The sequence below is a fragment of the Grammomys surdaster genome, unplaced genomic scaffold (genome assembly GCF_004785775.1).
Source record: "Grammomys surdaster isolate TR1022 unplaced genomic scaffold, NIH_TR_1.0 251, whole genome shotgun sequence".
Classification (NCBI taxonomy): domain Eukaryota; kingdom Metazoa; phylum Chordata; class Mammalia; order Rodentia; family Muridae; genus Grammomys; species Grammomys surdaster.
In genome coordinates, this window is record NW_021604692.1 from 1,646,333 (window position 1) to 1,663,663 (window position 17,331).

General features: G+C 47.8%; 1 protein-coding gene across 1 annotated transcript; it reads right to left on the reverse strand.

Moving 5' to 3' along the window:
- Positions 1 to 5,233: 5,233 nt before the first annotated feature.
- Nrsn2 (neurensin 2) lies at positions 5,234 to 13,400 on the reverse strand. The gene is made up of 3 exons (XM_028775013.1): positions 13,349 to 13,400; positions 10,930 to 11,124; positions 5,234 to 6,398 (listed from the first exon to the last, which is right to left on the reverse strand). The coding sequence occupies exons 2-3, from the start codon at positions 11,116 to 11,118 to the stop codon at positions 5,976 to 5,978; spliced, it is 612 nt and encodes a 203-aa protein (XP_028630846.1). The 5' UTR covers positions 11,119 to 11,124; positions 13,349 to 13,400; the 3' UTR covers positions 5,234 to 5,975.
- Positions 13,401 to 17,331: the final 3,931 nt, after the last annotated feature.

Genomic DNA, 17,331 nt, shown 5'->3' on the forward strand with positions numbered 1-17,331 from the left:
AGCTCCGGTTACTGATTTAAACAGGCAAAGCAAAGCTCAGGCGTGACTCAGTGGTACAGCGTTTGCCCAGCATACCTGAGGTCTATATTCATTTCCCAGTACTAGGGATAAATGCTTTTTAAAAGAAAGAGAAGGAAAACACAAAACAAAACCCACCTCTCTGTTCTGGCTGGCTTTTCTGGGAAGGAAGGACTTCCCTGAGGAACAAAGAGCTTCCCTCCCAGGTAGGAAAGCCTACAGAGCAGCTGCGATTCCACCAGAAGAACACCAGGGGGCGACCTGTATCAGCTCTGCCTCCTGTCTGTTACGTGCCCCTCTCCAGGAGCTCCTGGCACAAAGCCTTGTGTTGTCGATTGTGAGGAATGTTCTACAAACAGCAGTTAAGTTCAAGGTCAGAGCTTCCACCTTTCACAAGCTGAGCATGATGGCACATTCCCTGTAACCTCAGCACTCAGCAGGCTAAGGCAGGAGAATGAGGAGCTGTATATCAACTTAGAAGCCAGCCTGGATGCATGAAACGCTGCCCAAGGAAGGAAGGGGAAGGAGAGGGAAGGAGGGAGGGACGGACGGAGGGACGGAGGAAACAGTTATAGTGAAGTACTGGAATTCTAGCACCTGGGCGTAGGAAGATCAGAGGTTCAAGGTCATTCTTGGCTGTCTATAGAGTTCCAGAACAGCCTGGGCTATAGGCTGAGAGTGAGTGGCAGAGGTGAGGGCGGGGAATGGGTGTTTGGCCCCCCTCTTCTGGCCTTCACAGGTACTGCATGCACGTGGTGCACAGACAGACGTGCAGAAAACCATGCCCGGCTTTTCATGGGGGTTCTAGTGGTTCTGGGGATTACACTGGAGTCCACAATTCACCAACTGATCTTCTTCCCAGACTTTTTTCCCCCCGCTTTGCCGACAAGATCTTGTATGTAGCCTTGGCTGGATAGGAACTCACCTTGCAGACCAGGCTGGCCTCAAACAAAGATCCTGCCTCTTATTCTCTAGAATGCTGAAATTAAAGGTACGCCCCACTATTCCCAGCTCCAGAAACAGACTGATTATTTATTTATTTATTTATTTATTTATTTATTTATTTAGTTTTTTTGAGGCAGGGTTTCTCTGTGTAGCCCTGGCTGTCCTGGAATTTTTCTCTGTAGAATAGGTCGGTATTAAACTCACAGAGATCCTTCAGCCTTTGCCTCCCAAGTGCTGGTATTAAAGGCATGCACCACCACTGACCCGAATTTTTAGTTAATACATTTTTAATAAAAATTTGAATTCCAGAAAATACATTGGATTCCTAACTTCTCTGGGAAAACACTCTGTTAATGTAGTGCCAGGGAAGTGTTAGTGACCCCTCCTCCCAAAACGGCCAGGAGCTATTCTAACCCTAACCCTAACCCTGTAAATCACAACAGGGTCTCTCTTCGACCTATCACCAACAGAATGGTTTTGGTGGAGAGGAACCCTGAATATCTGTGTGGTAAGGCTTTATAGAAAGCAGTCAGAGGGGGTGTTTCTAGCCTGGCAGGCATCTAACTGGAAAGCTACTGTGGCCTTTAGCATAACTGGCTGGTGCTGGGAGTCAAACCATAACCTTGATTTCTGTTTCCCTTTGCAGTGGTGGTTGTCAGGCACCGGTCGGGCTTGTTGGGAATTAACTTGGAAATGATGGATTTGTTGGGATTAGTCTAGAAACTGGAGCTAGGTTCGGGTTTTGTTGAGGTGGGGGGCATAACTTGGACACTAATGCTAGTTACCAGCCTGTTAGTTTACTCTGTTTGTTCAGGTTTTCTAAAATGAAGTCTGAACTGTCATTAACATATACTCGCCTTTCCATGTAGCAGCAAACAGTTGGATACACCGCTTGATTCTTCAGGTGTGTTCCCAGCTAGGGACCTTCAAGCTGAGAGACATTGGAGAGTGGCCTGGCCTGTGGCTCTGAACGCCCTGTCTGCCATTTGTTAGCTGAGTGTCTTTGAAGGTCTTTAAGCTTCAGTGACCAAATCTATATGTTGGATGTCAGACTGGGACAAGCAGCTGAGGTGCCTGTTTAACATCAAAGCAGACCTGGCCTCCAAGTTCTCCCAGCATCCCTCAGTTCCTACCTGTTACCTAGTATGGCTGGCATTGAGAAAGCTAGGCTGACTCCAGGACAGGCTTTACATAGGTAGTTCAGGACTGGGCAAGTCCAGACCTCAGAAGCTGCCCCACCACCTGACCTGAGGCAAGGGACAATGGGTCAGCAGCAGTTTCTAGACTTCCTCAGCTACTTCCTCAGCAGAAGTTTCCAGACCTCCCCAGCGGGTTTCCAGCCCCCACACCCTGGTAATGGAATGTCCCTAGAGATGGAGTAACATAAAGGTCACCTACCGGGAATCCCCTAATGTGCTCTAAATCTGGCCTGTGAGTCCACTTGGTTGTCCCTCTATCTTGGTCATTGGAGCCCCAAGCATACTGAACTTCTGCAGAATAAAACACTCTTTATGTTTACATACTATTTGAGTCCTGGGTATCATTCCTCAGAGGGTCATGGACCCTGACAGCATACTCTCTATGCTGAACTTTTCAGTATAGGGCATGGGCTTCCCCTCACCCAGAGGCTTTTCCCTATACAATCCAGATATTTTAGTCACCAGCTCTCTCTCACACATTCTTGTTCCCTGCATTTCTTGTCTCTGAATGAGTGGGTCCTTCCTCTCTGTCCCCCATCGCTGTCTTCCTGTCTGCATGGTGATTTTGCTGGGCCTGTTCTCTGAGCCCGTGAACCTGCCCGAGAACGGCCTCCAAACAAACCCGCTTTTATATCTTTAATTTCGTTTGAATTGACTTATTTCATCAGCAGAGAAAACCTACCATAAAACTCAGACTGATGGGTTTTCAAGGGGGTGAGTGTTGAGATGTCTAGCCTGGTCTCAGACACTCTCTGCCTGCCTCAGCCTCTCAGATGCTGTGAACTGCGTTGATTACTTACTGAGCATCTGAGTCAGGCACTGTGGGAAGCATTTGTATGCACAAGTCTCTCAGCCTATGGAGCTTATGTCAACAAAGTAGACAGGCTGTAAACAATGACATAAGAAGTAGTGTATTGGCCCGGTGGTGGTGGTGGCGGCGCAAGCCTTTAATCCCAGCACTTGGGAGGCAGAGGCAGGCGGATTTCTGAGTTCAAGACCAGCCTGGTCTACAGAGTGAGTTCCAGGACAGCCAGGGCTCCACAAAGAAACCCTGTCTCGAAAAAAAAAAAAAAAAGGAAATAAATAAATAAATGTCAGTGCTATGAAAAAGCAAAACTAAAACCCAAAGTATACAGAGAACAGAGAAATGGGGTACACATTTTTTAATAGACTGTACACTGATAGGGTGACTTTTGATCAGTCTTTTCTATTTTTTGAGACAGAGTTTCACTACACACCATCACACTCTGGTCATTTTTGAACAGTCTTGAAGGAGGCCAGGGAACTGACCACTGGCTAACTGAGGAGGGACAGGCTGCAGCTGGAACAGCTAGGCAAAAACTGGGAGGCTGGAGCCTGGACTAGTGTTGGAGACACAGAGGACTGGTTTGACTGGTTAGAGACCGAGCAAGTAGCAAAAGAAGGCAAGTGTAGTGCTGTAGTGCCAGTGAGAGGGACAAAGACTTGCAAGCTACAGGGAAACTCTGGGCTTCACCAAGCTACTTAGGGGAAGACTCTATGCTTGGTGGAGCTTGACCTAAGTGCCTGACCAGCTGTAGTGTAGAAATTAGATTTAGGAAGTACAATGTACAGTGAATGTGGGGTCCAGATACCAGGGAGATGCTGATGCTCTACCCAGGTGGGAGAGAGATGGTGATAGCCTGGATCTGAGAGCTAGCTTGGCCCAGGACATGGCTGGGGACAGGATCTCTGTCCAAGGTTGAGTTGTGCTAGGTTTGAGGAATGAGCAAAGAAAGGGATTAAGGCTTGACGGAGCAACGAAAGCTGCTTGCCGTCATGGAGGCAGCAGAGGGGCCACTCTGGGTGGGGTGGAACAGTGGGACAGCCTGGGGTGGCTGACAGGAAATTCACTCTGTGTGTAGTGCAGTTGAAAACACAGGTCTAGGGGTCAGGAGCCAGGTTTGGGAATGACAGCTTTTCTTTCACACTGGTTTGTGTTGGAGACATGAAACTCACGTCTGTAAAGCATGGAGAACAGGGCGTGGCCTTACTCATGTCCTGCAGAGTGGGTGGTCCCTCTCTCCCATGTGTGCGCATGTGTCTGCGTGTGTGTGTGTGTGTGCTTGTGTGTGTCTGCATGTGCACGTGTGTGCGGATGCGTGTGTCTGTGAGAGTGTATGTGTGCTTGTGTGTGTCAGCATGAGCATGTGTGGGCATGAGTGTGTGTCTGTGAGTGTGTGTGTCCGCATGTGCACATGCGTGTGTGCGTGTGTCTTCGAGTGTGTACGTGCATGTGTGTGTTCGTGTGTGCATGTGTTTCTTGCTAGATAGCCCACAGTGGCCTTGAACTTGTACAGCTTTCATACCCCAACTCCTCAGTGCTAAGTTTCCCGGCATGTGCTTCCATGCCTGGTTCTTAGAGTCCTGCAAATGAGTCCCCACTGGCTTCTAACCCCTCTTCCCCACATTCCTCTCAGGGATGAGCCATTGATGTCCTTCCCACCCAAGAGCTATCCTAGAGCAATGAACCAATAAAGCTGTCAGAAGAAACCTTAGACACCTGACTTCCCATCTCTGACCATTAGTGATCTACCTGTGGATAAAATGATCCCCCATCCCTCTGTTACAAAGTTTCTCTATGTAGCTCTGGCTGTCTTTGAACTCTATGTAGATCAGGCTGGCCTCAAACTCATAGAGATCCAACTGCCTCTTTCTCCTGAGAGCTGGGATTAAAGGCTTGAATCACTACTCCTCGTTTAATAATCTTTTTTTCTTAAATGATTGTCCTAGGGAGCAAATGAGAATAAAGGACTCAAGCACATAGTAGGTCTCAGCTAGGAACCATTTCTTTCTCCCATTCCCCACGTTCCAACGATCTATAGCAGAGGTTCTCAACTTTCCTATTCTGCAGTGACTCTTTTACTGCAGCTCCTCATGTGTGGTGAGCCCCAACATGAAATTATTTTTGTTACTACTTCATAACTGTAATGTTACTATTGTTATGAGGCATAATGTAAATATCTGCGTTTTCTGATCTTCCTGCGGACCCTTGGGAGTCGCGACCCACAGGTTGAGAACTGAATGTGTAGGCAAAAAGGAAGCAAAGACGGTATGCATCAACTGTTTATTGAACGGCGAAGCTAGGTGGAGGTGGTGAGAAACAAGGACCTGGAAAGTACAACCAGCGGGGCACAAAGGTGGTGGGGAGTGCGCAAACCCTCTTCCTCCCACCCAGGAAGCCCCACGGGCTTGCAGGCGTTGCCAGAGACAGGATCCGACGATGTCCTAAAGCGCCCTCTAGCGTCTTACAGGAGGACATGCTTTTGACTGGGCCACCCATAGGAAGAAGGTGCTAGGGCCTATGGGAGTGCACACAGGTTTATCGGTAGGGTCAGGATCAAGCCCAGTGGGCACTGCTGTCTAGGGGATGGACTTTGGGAGGCAAAAACATTTCAATTTCCCTCATCCTTATAATTTATATTTTTTATTACCTTTCTTTGTAAGTGGGAGGTGGGGGTGAGGGTCAGAGGACAACTGGAGGGAGCCAGTTCTCCTCTTCCACCTTGCAGGTTTGAGAGATAGAACTGAGATCTTCGGTCATGCCAGGAAGGCCGTGGGCCTTCCTGGGCCGTTTCTGGGCCCTCTCAGGGCCGTTTCACTAGTCTGAGAGAGCAGTGCTTGGTTGAGTTTGCTCTTCTCCTGGGCAGGGGTGAGATTGGAGCACGAGACTTGTTTGGGGGTTGGGGGGAGCTGAGGGTCCTAGAGAGATTGGCACTACCGAGAGGAAGAAGTCAGGGTGATGAAAGCAAGGAGTGCCAGGCGGGAAGTGTCTGACTTCCCCAGCCTGCAGACTTACAAGTCCCGCTGGGGTTGGCTGGTCTGCACAGACTGCTGCCCGAAAGAGCTGGGCGGAGTCAAGAATGGAGACTGACTACTGGCCTCATGGAAGGCAGGGGACAGCTTCTCAGGCTCATCCCTGAATACTTCCACGGGGCTGTCAGCTTCAGTGACTAGGGGCTCTGCCTTGAGGTCCTGAATCATCCAACCAGACGCGATCAAGAAGAGGCAGACAGCCAACATGATCCCGGCTACCCCGCACAGCGTCGCTCCTACCACACGGCAGGTCATCAGGGCTTGGTTGTAGTCAGCTACTGGATCATCCATCGATGAGAACTTACTTTCGTTAACAAGCTCTAGTTTGGGGGGCACTGCATAGCCAGTGGTTAGGGCTGCCACACCCAACAGGAGAAACAGAGAGGCCACGGACACGCTGACCTGAGGAGAGGCAGACGGAACAGCAAGGTTTCAGGATGACCTGTGGTCCGGATCATAGGATCATGAAATACACATCATGGAATGTCTCTCTGGGACTTAATTGCCAAAGATGAGAGCAGAACCTAGGATTTTACACGTGGAAGGAGCAAGCACCCTACTACTGAGCTACACCTTCAGCCCTTTTTGAATTTTAGTTTGAGGGCAGGTCCTGCTCAGTTACCCAGGATAGCCTGGAACTTTCTATGTAGCCCTAGATGGCCTTGAGCTTGCCTCCTAAGTATAGGGACTACAAGTGTGTATCACCATACCCCCCTAGAATGGATTCAAAAGCTAACCTTGAGTTCTGTCCATTGTTATTGTTATCCAGGTCCCATTTGTTATTATTATTACTGTTGTTATTATTATTATTATTATTATTGTTGTTGTTGTTGTTATTATTGTTATTGAGTGTGTATGTGTGTGTTGTATGAAGGGAAGTGCAACCTCTGGCGTTTCTCAGACATAGGATCTCTCATCAGGACCCAGAAGTGGAATTAACTGGCTAGTAAGCCCTGGAGATACTCCTGTCTCTCTTTACAAAATTGTATTTATTTATTTTGAGACACAACCTCTCTACATAGCTCTGGCTGTCCTGGAACTGCTACACAGTCCAGGCTTACCTCAAACCCACCTGTCTCTGAAGTGCTGGGATTAAAGGCATGCACTACCATATCCAACTTCACCTGGCATTTGTATGTGGGTACTGGGGATTGAACGCAGGGCACGCACTTTACTGACGGAACTATTTCCCAGCTCTGTTTAGCACTCCTATTTGGGCACCATCTTACCCCATGACCCTTCCCACCCTCTGTCTCTTTACTAGGTTCATGCTCGTATATCCTCAAGTCTCATCTCAAACGGTTCCTCCTCTCAGATACCTTCCCGGAGACTTCCAGTTCAGGGAGATGTCCTTCTTTCTCTTTACACAGCCCAGTGCCAACGAGTCCTTCAGTGCACCCACCTCTGTACAGATTTTGGCATGGATTTTAGTTTTTAGGTGAGTGATGTCTGCCTGTTTTACTGGACTGAACCGCATGAGAACATGTTTTGACTCGCTGGGTGTCTTTTGCTCAGTGCAGTACTAATTTCTAGCGGAACAACGAAATGGACCGTACATGAGATTGTTGAAAGTGAGAGGTTAGGGGATGGCTCAGGGGTTGAGTGTCTTCCATGTTAACACAAGTACCTGAGTATGGATTTCCAGCATCCATATAAAAAAAGCCAGGCTTGAGGCAGGGCATGGTAGAACATGCCTGTAATCCCAGAGGCTGGCTGACTTCTGTGAGTTCTAGGCCAGCCGGGGTTATTTTATACAGTGAAATCTTGTCTTAAAAAGCCAGGTAGCATACTCTATAACTCTAGTGTGACAAGGGTGGAGATTGGCAGATTCCCAGAGCTCACTGACTGGCTGAATTCAGTGAGAGATGGTCTCAAAAGGTAATGTGGAGAAGAACAGTGGAAGACATCACACCTACCTTCCCATGTGTGCACACACATGTACAGTCAAACATGTACACATGCTTTTTTTTTTTTTTTAAAGAGGACTAATAAGATGTCTTAGCAGGTCAAGGCTCTTTCTGAGAAAGCTCGACAGGCTGAGTTCGAGCCCAGTAAGCCATGTTAAGGTAGAAGGGGAGAAGCATCGCCAGAGGTGTCCTCTGACCCTGGCACACATGCCCATGTACACACATTAGTCACACACATACAATAATAAATAAACAAAACTTTTAAAAGAGGCTGGACATGGTGGCACACGCCTTTAGTCCCAGCACTTGGGAGACAGAGGCTGGTGGAACTCTATGAGTTCAAGACCAGTCTGATCTATAGAGTGAGTTCCAGGACAGCCAGGGCTACACAGAGAAACCCTGTCTCAGAAAGAAAAAAAAAGAAAGAAAGAAAGAAAGAAAGAAAGAAAGAAAGAAAGAAAGAAAGAAAGAAAACATGTTAGCTGGGTCTGGTGATGCTTGTAATCCCAGCTTTCAGGAGACTGACACAGGATGATGGCCAGAGTAAGGCCAGCCTGGGCTATAGAGTGAGTTTAAGGCCATCCCAGGCAAATTAGTGGGACCCTGTCTGAAGATAAAAAGTAAAAAAGAAAGCTTGTAATATACCTCAGTGCACTCTCTGTCTCTCTGTCTCTCTGTCTCTGTCACACACACACACACACACACACACACACACACACACACACACACACGGGTTAGCACTTTGCCTCACCATTAGAGGGAAACCATTTGAAAGCAGCCCGAGGGACCCTTGGCTTCAGTTTCTCTATAGTATTAGTGAAGAACTATACAAAGGACTACTGGCTGACACCTCAGGCTGTTATGAGCATCTGTTGTCTGTCTCTCGAATCTCTTCTGCCTGCCAGTGGTACCCACAGTGGGAAGCCACAGTAAGATGCAGGTGAGATGAACTCCACACCCCAAAGCTGTGTTTCCCCTCCAAAGCCATAGTGACTAGCACAGAGCTGGCAAACAGCCCACAGAGTCAGACATCTAGGAACAAAATGCTTTCACTCCTCTATTTTATTTCATTCATTCATTTATTAACATATTAATTAATTGATGTATTTCAAGACAGGGTCTCTCTCGGTTGCCCAGGGTGGCCTACAACATACTATTTCTATTTCAGGCTTGTCTTGAACTCATGATCCTTCTTCCTCAGCTTTCCAATGTGTAGACCACAGTTTTATTATGGATCCCAGAAATCAGTTCATTCCTAGCAATTTTTAAATCTTTAAATGTGTTCTTTTTTTAATTTTTTTTTTTTTTGGTTTTTTGAGACAGGGTTTCTCTGTATAGCCTTGGCTGTCCTGGAACTCACTCTGTAGACCTGGCTGGCCTTGAACTCAGAAATCTGCCTGCCTCTGCCTCCCAAGTGCTAGGATTAAAGGCATGAGCCACCACTGCCCCTTAAATGCATTTCTTTATTTTATGTATATGAGTGTGTCACTTCTTCAGACACACCAGAAGAAGGTATCAGATCCCATTACAGATGGTTGTGAGCCACCATGTGGTTGCTGAGAGTTGAACTCAGGACCTCTGGAAGAGCAGTCAGTGCTCTTAACCACTGAGCCATCTCTCCAGCCCAATTTCTGGCATTTTTAGGTTGATCTTTCTTTCTAAACAGCTCAGGCTGCCTCAAATTTGTTATATAGCCAAATACAACCTTAAAACTCTGGTCCCATTGTGTCTACCTTCCTAGGGCTAGGATCAATATGCCCCACTATACTCAAGTTTATGCAGCGTGGGACAATCAGACCCAGGGCTTCATTGATGAGCTGGAATTCACAAGGAAGTGGAGAGAGTAAAGTGACCTTGTACCTGGGATTATCTGAGAAGACTTCCTGGTCAGAGTATTTTAGGCAGAACTCTGTGTGTGTGTGTGTGTGTGTGTGTATGCTGTATATATACCTGTATATACACACCTGCATGTATATACAAATGCGTGTTGGAGGTTGGTCTGGTGCTACTGTGTATTCAAGTGATAAATTTTGTACCCCACGAGCTGGTTGTTTCCAGATGACGGAATTCTCACATACACCATCTTTGTTGTGCAAACCTTGCTCCTCAATTCAAAGCCATTGGTTAAGTAAAAGTGGCTATAGCCCATTACTGGGGAGGTTAGAGGTGGGTGGGGTTTCAGGGACCGTGAAGAGAGAAAGAGGAGGAAGAAGGAGAAAGAGGGAACAGGAGGTCTCCATTAGATGGACCAGGAGCCCGTGGCTGAGTGAAATGCCCCCTGAGGACAGACACTGGAAGTACCTGGGGAGCACAGCTGGAGAATTAACCAGTCTAGCATACAGAAGAATAGACTGGGGTAGTTTGCCCAGTTATTGTGCTACAACTGATTAAATTAAATCCTTAGGATTTTGCCACAATAACTGGGGGATGGGGAGGTGCTGGCTGGATCATATTAATAACTATATAGTTGTTAAATAACATTTAAAAGCCATTCACATATTCATAAGCACACTCACGTGCTAATGCTTTTAAAACATTTTTGGATGTGTTTATTTCATGTGTATGGGTGTTTGCTTGCAGTTACGACTGCATCACATGCTAGTGCCTGTGGAGATCAAAGAGGGCGCTGGATTCCCTACAACTAGAGGTACTACGACTGGTTCTGAGCCACCATGTGCATGCTGGGAGTTGAATAAATAATGATGTTTTAATTTTTTTTTTTGAAGGACCATGACTCAGCACAGGAGTGAGAAGTTGATGGGCTGTATGAATTGATAACACCGGAAGCTTCAAGATTTCAGAAAAAGCTGGTAAACTCCTCAGCCCTTGGCTCGATCCACCTTTGTCAGAAGATATCCAATCTTCTAGAGAATGAACTTTGTTGTTGAAACCTATTTACACTGTACTTTTGGCTCTTGAACATGAAGACTCCTGACCACCCTAACATCTCTCCCGTAGCCATGATCTGGCCTCAGTCCAACCCCACCTTTTCCCCAAAGCCACAGGAGCCATTCTTTTGGTCTTACCTTCCAACACAATGAGGGCCAGGGTCGGTTGATATACCGGATGGGGATTCTCTCTGGGTGATAGGGGAGAGTGGTGGTACCCAGCCAGTCATTGTAGAAGAGATTAGGATAGAAGTCAACCCCATACCATGTACTTTCCTCCACATTGGTGCCATGGCTACAGATACAGGGGCGACTGCAGCTCATCATGGATCCCTGTGGGCACAGCGACAGAGGGAGATCAGTAGAGTTGCCATGGTAACCCTTTGGTCCACAGCAGGAGGTCCCCTCACCACTCCTCTGTCACTGAATACCTCACCCTCACAGGCCACCTACCCTTTCAGCATCCTGTCCTTCCCTAAGTTCGCGCATGAGCCAGTAGTTTTCAGCTTTATACCTGGCAGCTGTCTGTCCATCTGCATGTTTTCTCTGTAGGCCACCTGGCAGCTGGAATGCAGCTCTGGAACCTCTCTGTTGGACTGAGTCCCAGGCCCACAGCTTCTTTGATGTGACTTTAGGTTGTGTACTGACCTCTCAGGCTTTCCTTGTCCGTGAAATAGAACTAATAATGACCTCGTCCGGGAAACAGGACTAATGATGCTAACTCTTTCATTCAACGGTCTTCTTCCAATTTACTTATTACTTGTGTGATGCACACACATGTGTGTGCAAACCCATGTGGAAGTTAAAGGAAATCTTGCAGGAGTCAGTTCTCCCCTTTTACCAAGTGAATCCTCCTGGGGATTGAACTCTGGTTGTCGGTTTGGCAGCAGCACGTGTCTTTACCCCCTGAACCATCCTGACAACCCCAATTACTTTTTTTGTTTGTTTTTATTTCCTTCCTCAACTTTTGGGGCTCCCATGTTTCGAGTGAGAGATCTCCATGTTTCCCCTCAAAACTTCTGTCCCTTTTAGGGTCCTTTCTGGGGGTAATTTTCATAGGTGATACTCGTCCAGCTGGGCGGGCGTCCTCAAGCGGTGTGGTCCTAAAAGCCGGAGGCTGATTTGCTACATACAAGTCCCGAGGAATTGTGAGTTCACAGAAAGGATTAAGGGTTCTCTGTCCTTTTGGCTACTAGATTTCTGAGATCTTGGGGATGGAAGGGACCTGTGTCCATCAAGGTATTGGGAAACAAACAAAACAAAAACCTCGGCTCTTTCTGCTGCTTCTTTCCCATCCCCCTCAGCTCCATGTAAATAAAACGAGTGGACTTGTTCTGAAGGGTGATGTTGATCTAGGATGCTTCTCACCTTCAATTAGTGTGACCCCAGAATCCCTGCGTAGACACACACACACACACACACACACACACATACACACACACACACATAGCAGTGTTGACGGGATCGTGACTGTCTACTCGCCCCACAATTCAAGGGAAGGAAGAAAAATAAAAGGCGGAATAAAACAACAACAACCAACCTAGAGAGTGATAAATGGTAGAGGCCAAGGCATAGCAGTGACCGACCTAAGACTGAGAGTAGATAACAGGACTGCAAGAGAAGGCGGGGGCAGAAATGTGACCAGAGCACAGACCACAGAGGCCCTGGCTGGGGATGCGCTAGTGAGGAAAATGAAAGCGGCCTGGAAGATGCCACAACCAGAGCGTCAAGTAGAGGCCCAGAAGAGGCAGGGAGGGACACAGGGACAAAGGGCCAGAGTCAGCCCCTCCCCTGTAATTCTTGCTCGCCCTGCCTCCAAACGCAATGGGTCTGTTCATCCTGCTGATAATGAAGAAGGAAGGTGACCTTGACTGTGCCTTCCCTCTGCCTGGCCCCTCCTTCTCCCGTCTTAGGGTGGTCTGAAGCAGGTCTGGGGTTGGGGGATGGGAAGCGGGCAGGGAGCGACAGGATGCTGGGGAGCCCGCGGGGTTGCTATGGAAACATCCAGGAGTGTGTTCCTAACCTGTAAAGGGAGACATTTAATGGGAAGAGAGCTGGAAGAGGAAGAAGCTGCGTGGTTCGGGAAAGGAGACTTTAATGCCAGGGACTTGTCTCGAAGGAGACAAACCTGTGGGCCACAGGACGCACGGAATCTGTCCTTAGGTCCGCCTACTCCAGCGCAGCAGGAAGGAAAGCCCTCCTTGTGCGGTGGCTAGAGGAGTCAAAAACATCAGCCACACTCTCAGACCTGATCATCTCTCACGAAATAAACTGCGTAGTTTCCCAGAAGGGAAACTGAGGCACAGAGAAATGGGAATAGGTTGTTAAAGAGGGGCAGCTGAACTCATTCTTTGAAGCCTCTGCCTAGTCTATAAGGCCTGAGGTGTCGAGGCCCACAGTCCCAAGGGGCTCTGTATCACTTCCACTTCCCTAAGTCAGAGCATAGGGAGCAGATGTCCCACATCTGATCGGACACAATCATACTGGGGATGCCAGAGGTGGGCGGGGGCAGGGGAGCCAGCCGGGCGGGGGTCGGGCCGCAGGGGTCTGAGCTCACCTCTGGACCTGCGTCTCCGGAGCCAACAGAAGCTGTCGGAGCTGGAGCAGCGCAAAGCCAGTTTGCTTCGCGCCTGCGCTACAATCCCGGGCGGGGGTGGAGTGGGATGGGAGGAGGTGGACTGGGGAGAGGGGAGGTGGGGGTCCCTCCAGCCCCGGAGGCTGGCTTTGCAGACTGTAGTCCTATGCAGCTCCTCACCTTTGTCCCTCATTGAGTTCCCTTTTCTTTCCGAGAGGGTCTGTATGTGCATCTCCTTGAGCATCTTTCAAGCGCTCAGACTTCTCAGCCACACTCAGATCTGACCGCTCACAGACCATGAGCCTCTGTCTTCTCACCTATGTCTTCAGATCTTCTTCTGGGTCTCCATCCCTCCAGGTGCCCCAACACATACAGAAAACAGATACCTGGACCAGAGGATGTAGCTTTCAGTGGGTAGAATACTCACATGAAACATACAGAAACCGCGTGTTCTATCTCAGGACCTTATAAACTCAGCACGGTCACACCCGCCTGTAATTCCAGCATTCCAGAGGTAGAGGCAGCAGGATCAAAAGTTCAAGGTCGTTCTTAGTTTTATATACCTAGTTGTAGGCTAGCTTGGGCTGCATGAAACCCTATCTCAAAAAAAACAATAACAACAAACTCTCTACATCTTAAGGCAGCCTAGAGGTGCATATCAACAAGGAAGGCTGAGGCAGAAGAATCTCCAATCTGGACTACGTAGCAAGACCCTGTCTCAAAATAAGAAAATCTACAGATCCTGGGATCCTCTCGGGGCCTCTACTCTCTGCATGGCCTTGGCCTCGGCAACTGCCATCATCGAGTCCTAGCTCTCACAGACGACTCTTCGAGTCCTTCCCGTTGCCTCGAGATCCCTAATCTCTCTGAGTCCCTCTCCCTCTCAGAGTCCACCACCCTATTCTTTCTTCATGTCCTGTCTTCTTTGAGTCTCCACCCCAGACCAAGCATTAGCTGCCCTTACTTTGCGATGGGAATCGGGAGGGGAAGGAGTAGGTCCCTGGAGAATGCCCTCTTTCCCTCAGAAGTCCATGACACAACCTCTCTTATGCTCCATGCCTGTTTAGCTCCAATCCTGTGGTGGGCAGTGCCTGTCAGTGACATCCATTAGGGATCCATGATGGCCTTTGTTAGGCTGTCAGCTTCATAGCTTGTCACGTGCTCCCACTGTGTGGACACAAGGGAATGGTGGCACCACTCTTAGCCTTTTCAGAGACCACTGCTCAAAAATGCCTTTGTATCTTGAGAGCATCTGTGGTGGTTTGGATAAGAATGTCTCCCATGGGCTCATATATATTTGGATGCTTAGTCATTAGGGAGTAGTGCTATTTGAAAAGGATTAGAAGGATTAGGGGTGTGGCCTTGTTGGAGTGGGTGTGGCCTTGTTGGAGTAAGCATGTCACTGGGAGGTGGGCATTGAGCTTTCAAAAGCCCATATGAGGCCCAGTCTCTCTGCCTGCCTGTCTGCCTGCCTGAGGGTCAGGATATAAATTTCTCAGATATTGCTGCAGCGCCATGTGTTCCGTCATGCTCCCGACCATGATAATGGACTAACCTCTGAAACCGTAAACAAGCTTTCAGTTAAATATATTCTTTTATAAGAGTTGTCATGGTCACGAGGTCTCTTCACAGCAATAGAACAGTGACTAAGGAAGCCTCGAGTTTGTTGCTCCCTGGGCTGGGGGCTAGGGATACGGAGATAAATGTGACATGCATGACTGTACAATACACTTCTTCTTCCATACCGTATCCCAAGCTCCCCGTATGTGCTTTACTGTGTCAGTATTTACTGAGCACAGGCTAATAATAGCCACAAATGAATGACGCTCATTTTGCATGAAGGGCTTTGTATGTACTACAGTACTTACTTAACCATCTGTGTGTGCACGTGCATGTGTGTGTGTGTGTGCACAAGTATCTCTGTGCATGCATGTATGTTGGGGAGCACCATCATTGGGAACAGGAGGGAAGGAATTTGAGAATGGCTGATGTTATCATGTGACGCCGCCTCGCCGATAAGGAGAATGCCACACTCAGGATTCTTCTGACAGCAGTTTATTGTTATAGCTCTTTTAGATGGTCGTGAGGCGAAGGACCTCGAGCCCCAGAACCCACGGCTTATATAGAGCCCTGGGAGGACGTGCCGCATGCTCATTGGCTCTTTAAATGTCGCCTAATTAACATACCAGTTTTCGCGCCTGCGCAGGCGCACATTCAATCACAGCTCTCTCAAAGAGCCGGGAAGTGGGGAGCCGGCGCACCTTGCGCAGGCGCACATTCAATCCTGGCTCCCTCAAGGAGCCGGCGCCATTACGCAATGGCGAATGCGGCTCCCGACATCTCCCCCGTCTTTACTAAATTGTTGTAACAAATTCCCAACTGTTATTTCGCCGATCAAGCCCACCGTTCTACCAGTAAGGCGTTCAAGGCAGTTAAACAGTTGTGAGACCCTCCACACTTATGTCCCGTGCAATGGGAACCCGAGCCCTGGGAAGTGTGGAGGACTACCACTCAGGGTTCCTGGTGCAATGGGAACAGGAGCCCTCAGGATACCCCATTGAATGATAGTGTCTCATCGTTTAAGCATATTCAACCAAGCTTGGGGGGATGTCCCTTGTTCTAGAACAAGCAGCGCTTGAGTGATTAGAATCTTTTCTTTATGTTGTTGGTTTCTAAATTTGCAGAGCAACCAGAGCATGAAGAGCATTCCACCAAGGATCAATAAGCCAAAGAGTACCACCCCCACCTACTCTTTAAAGTAGGAGAAGGCGGACGTGAGCCAGGAAGTGAAGTCTCCGACCTCAATCGGGGCTATTCTGGTCCCATTCAAAACAGCAGTCTTGAGCAGGAGTTCATCTTGTACCTCCTCAGCCTGTTGTGACCAATTTCCTTGTAAAAAAATTAGACAATTTAGTACTTTCTGTAAAAGACTCATTATTATATTTCAAGGGTGTGATACACATGTGTTTAGTATGACTTATACAGCTTACTTGAAGAATATCAGCAATTTCTTCCATTTTACTTTGTAATAGATCTATTCGCTGATTAGCAAGTAGTATCCCAGAAATCAAATGGCTATTCATTTTATGCTGTTTTACCATAGCATCTGCCGAGGCATTTACTATGTTATTTATTGCTTCTGCTGTTTGAACTTGATTGTCTAGGGCAACACCCGCAGTCATCGCTGCAGCAGCCGACACTGCAATGGCTGTCACAATGGCCGCTGTGATGCCAAAATCTCTCTTTTCTCTAATCAAGGAGATTATTGGAAATTTATCAGGATCGGCATCCACCGGTATAGGGACAAAGGTCGGGACCCGCACCAGCAGTGCTAAGGATGCAGACCCATTCCAGCATTCTGTCAACTGGCAGGTGACATTTGTACAATCTAATATGCTGCTTTTATTTTTAAATTCTGGTAAAATAAAAAAGAAGGGAGCCGAAACACAAACTGCTGCCCTTTTAGCTGAATAATTTGCCAACAAGTTATTATATTTAATATCATTCAATATCTCTGGTGTAGTATTAGTTCTGGTTGCTGATACATTCCAAATGTCATGTTGTGACTCACCTAGAGTTGCAAAGGCTGATAAACTGGTAGCAGCCCCCGCTAAGTTTGTCAACATCCATTGATAAAATGGCCATTCGTTTACATTCCCTGTTTTATTTCCTGTCATAGCCATCTTTTTTAAAGGCAGCGATAAAGTGAACCCTCGAGATACTTCTACCTTAGGCATCCTTTTAGATTGGCAGTGTGCAAACACTGGTGGAAAAGACTTATCTGGAGGGCACCACGGCCATACTCTGACATTAGTAGCATTATTGGTTTGCCAATATGATCGCTCAAGTATGGTTACCTTACTTCTTAGCAATAATGTAGTGATATTCACAGGGGACTGTTTTTTGTTAGATGTATTTCCACTGGCCTCAGATTGTCCTGCCACTATGTTATTGAGTACCTCGAG

Coding starts and splice junctions, on each gene's coding strand:
- Nrsn2 (XM_028775013.1), bottom strand. CDS start 11,118: ATGATGAGCTGCAGTCGCCCCTGTATCTGTAGCCATGGCACCAATGTG. Junction 6,399..10,929: donor GGCCCTCATTGTGTTGGAAG/GTAAGACCAAAA, acceptor GCCTCTCCTCAG/GTCAGCGTGTCCGTGGCCTC.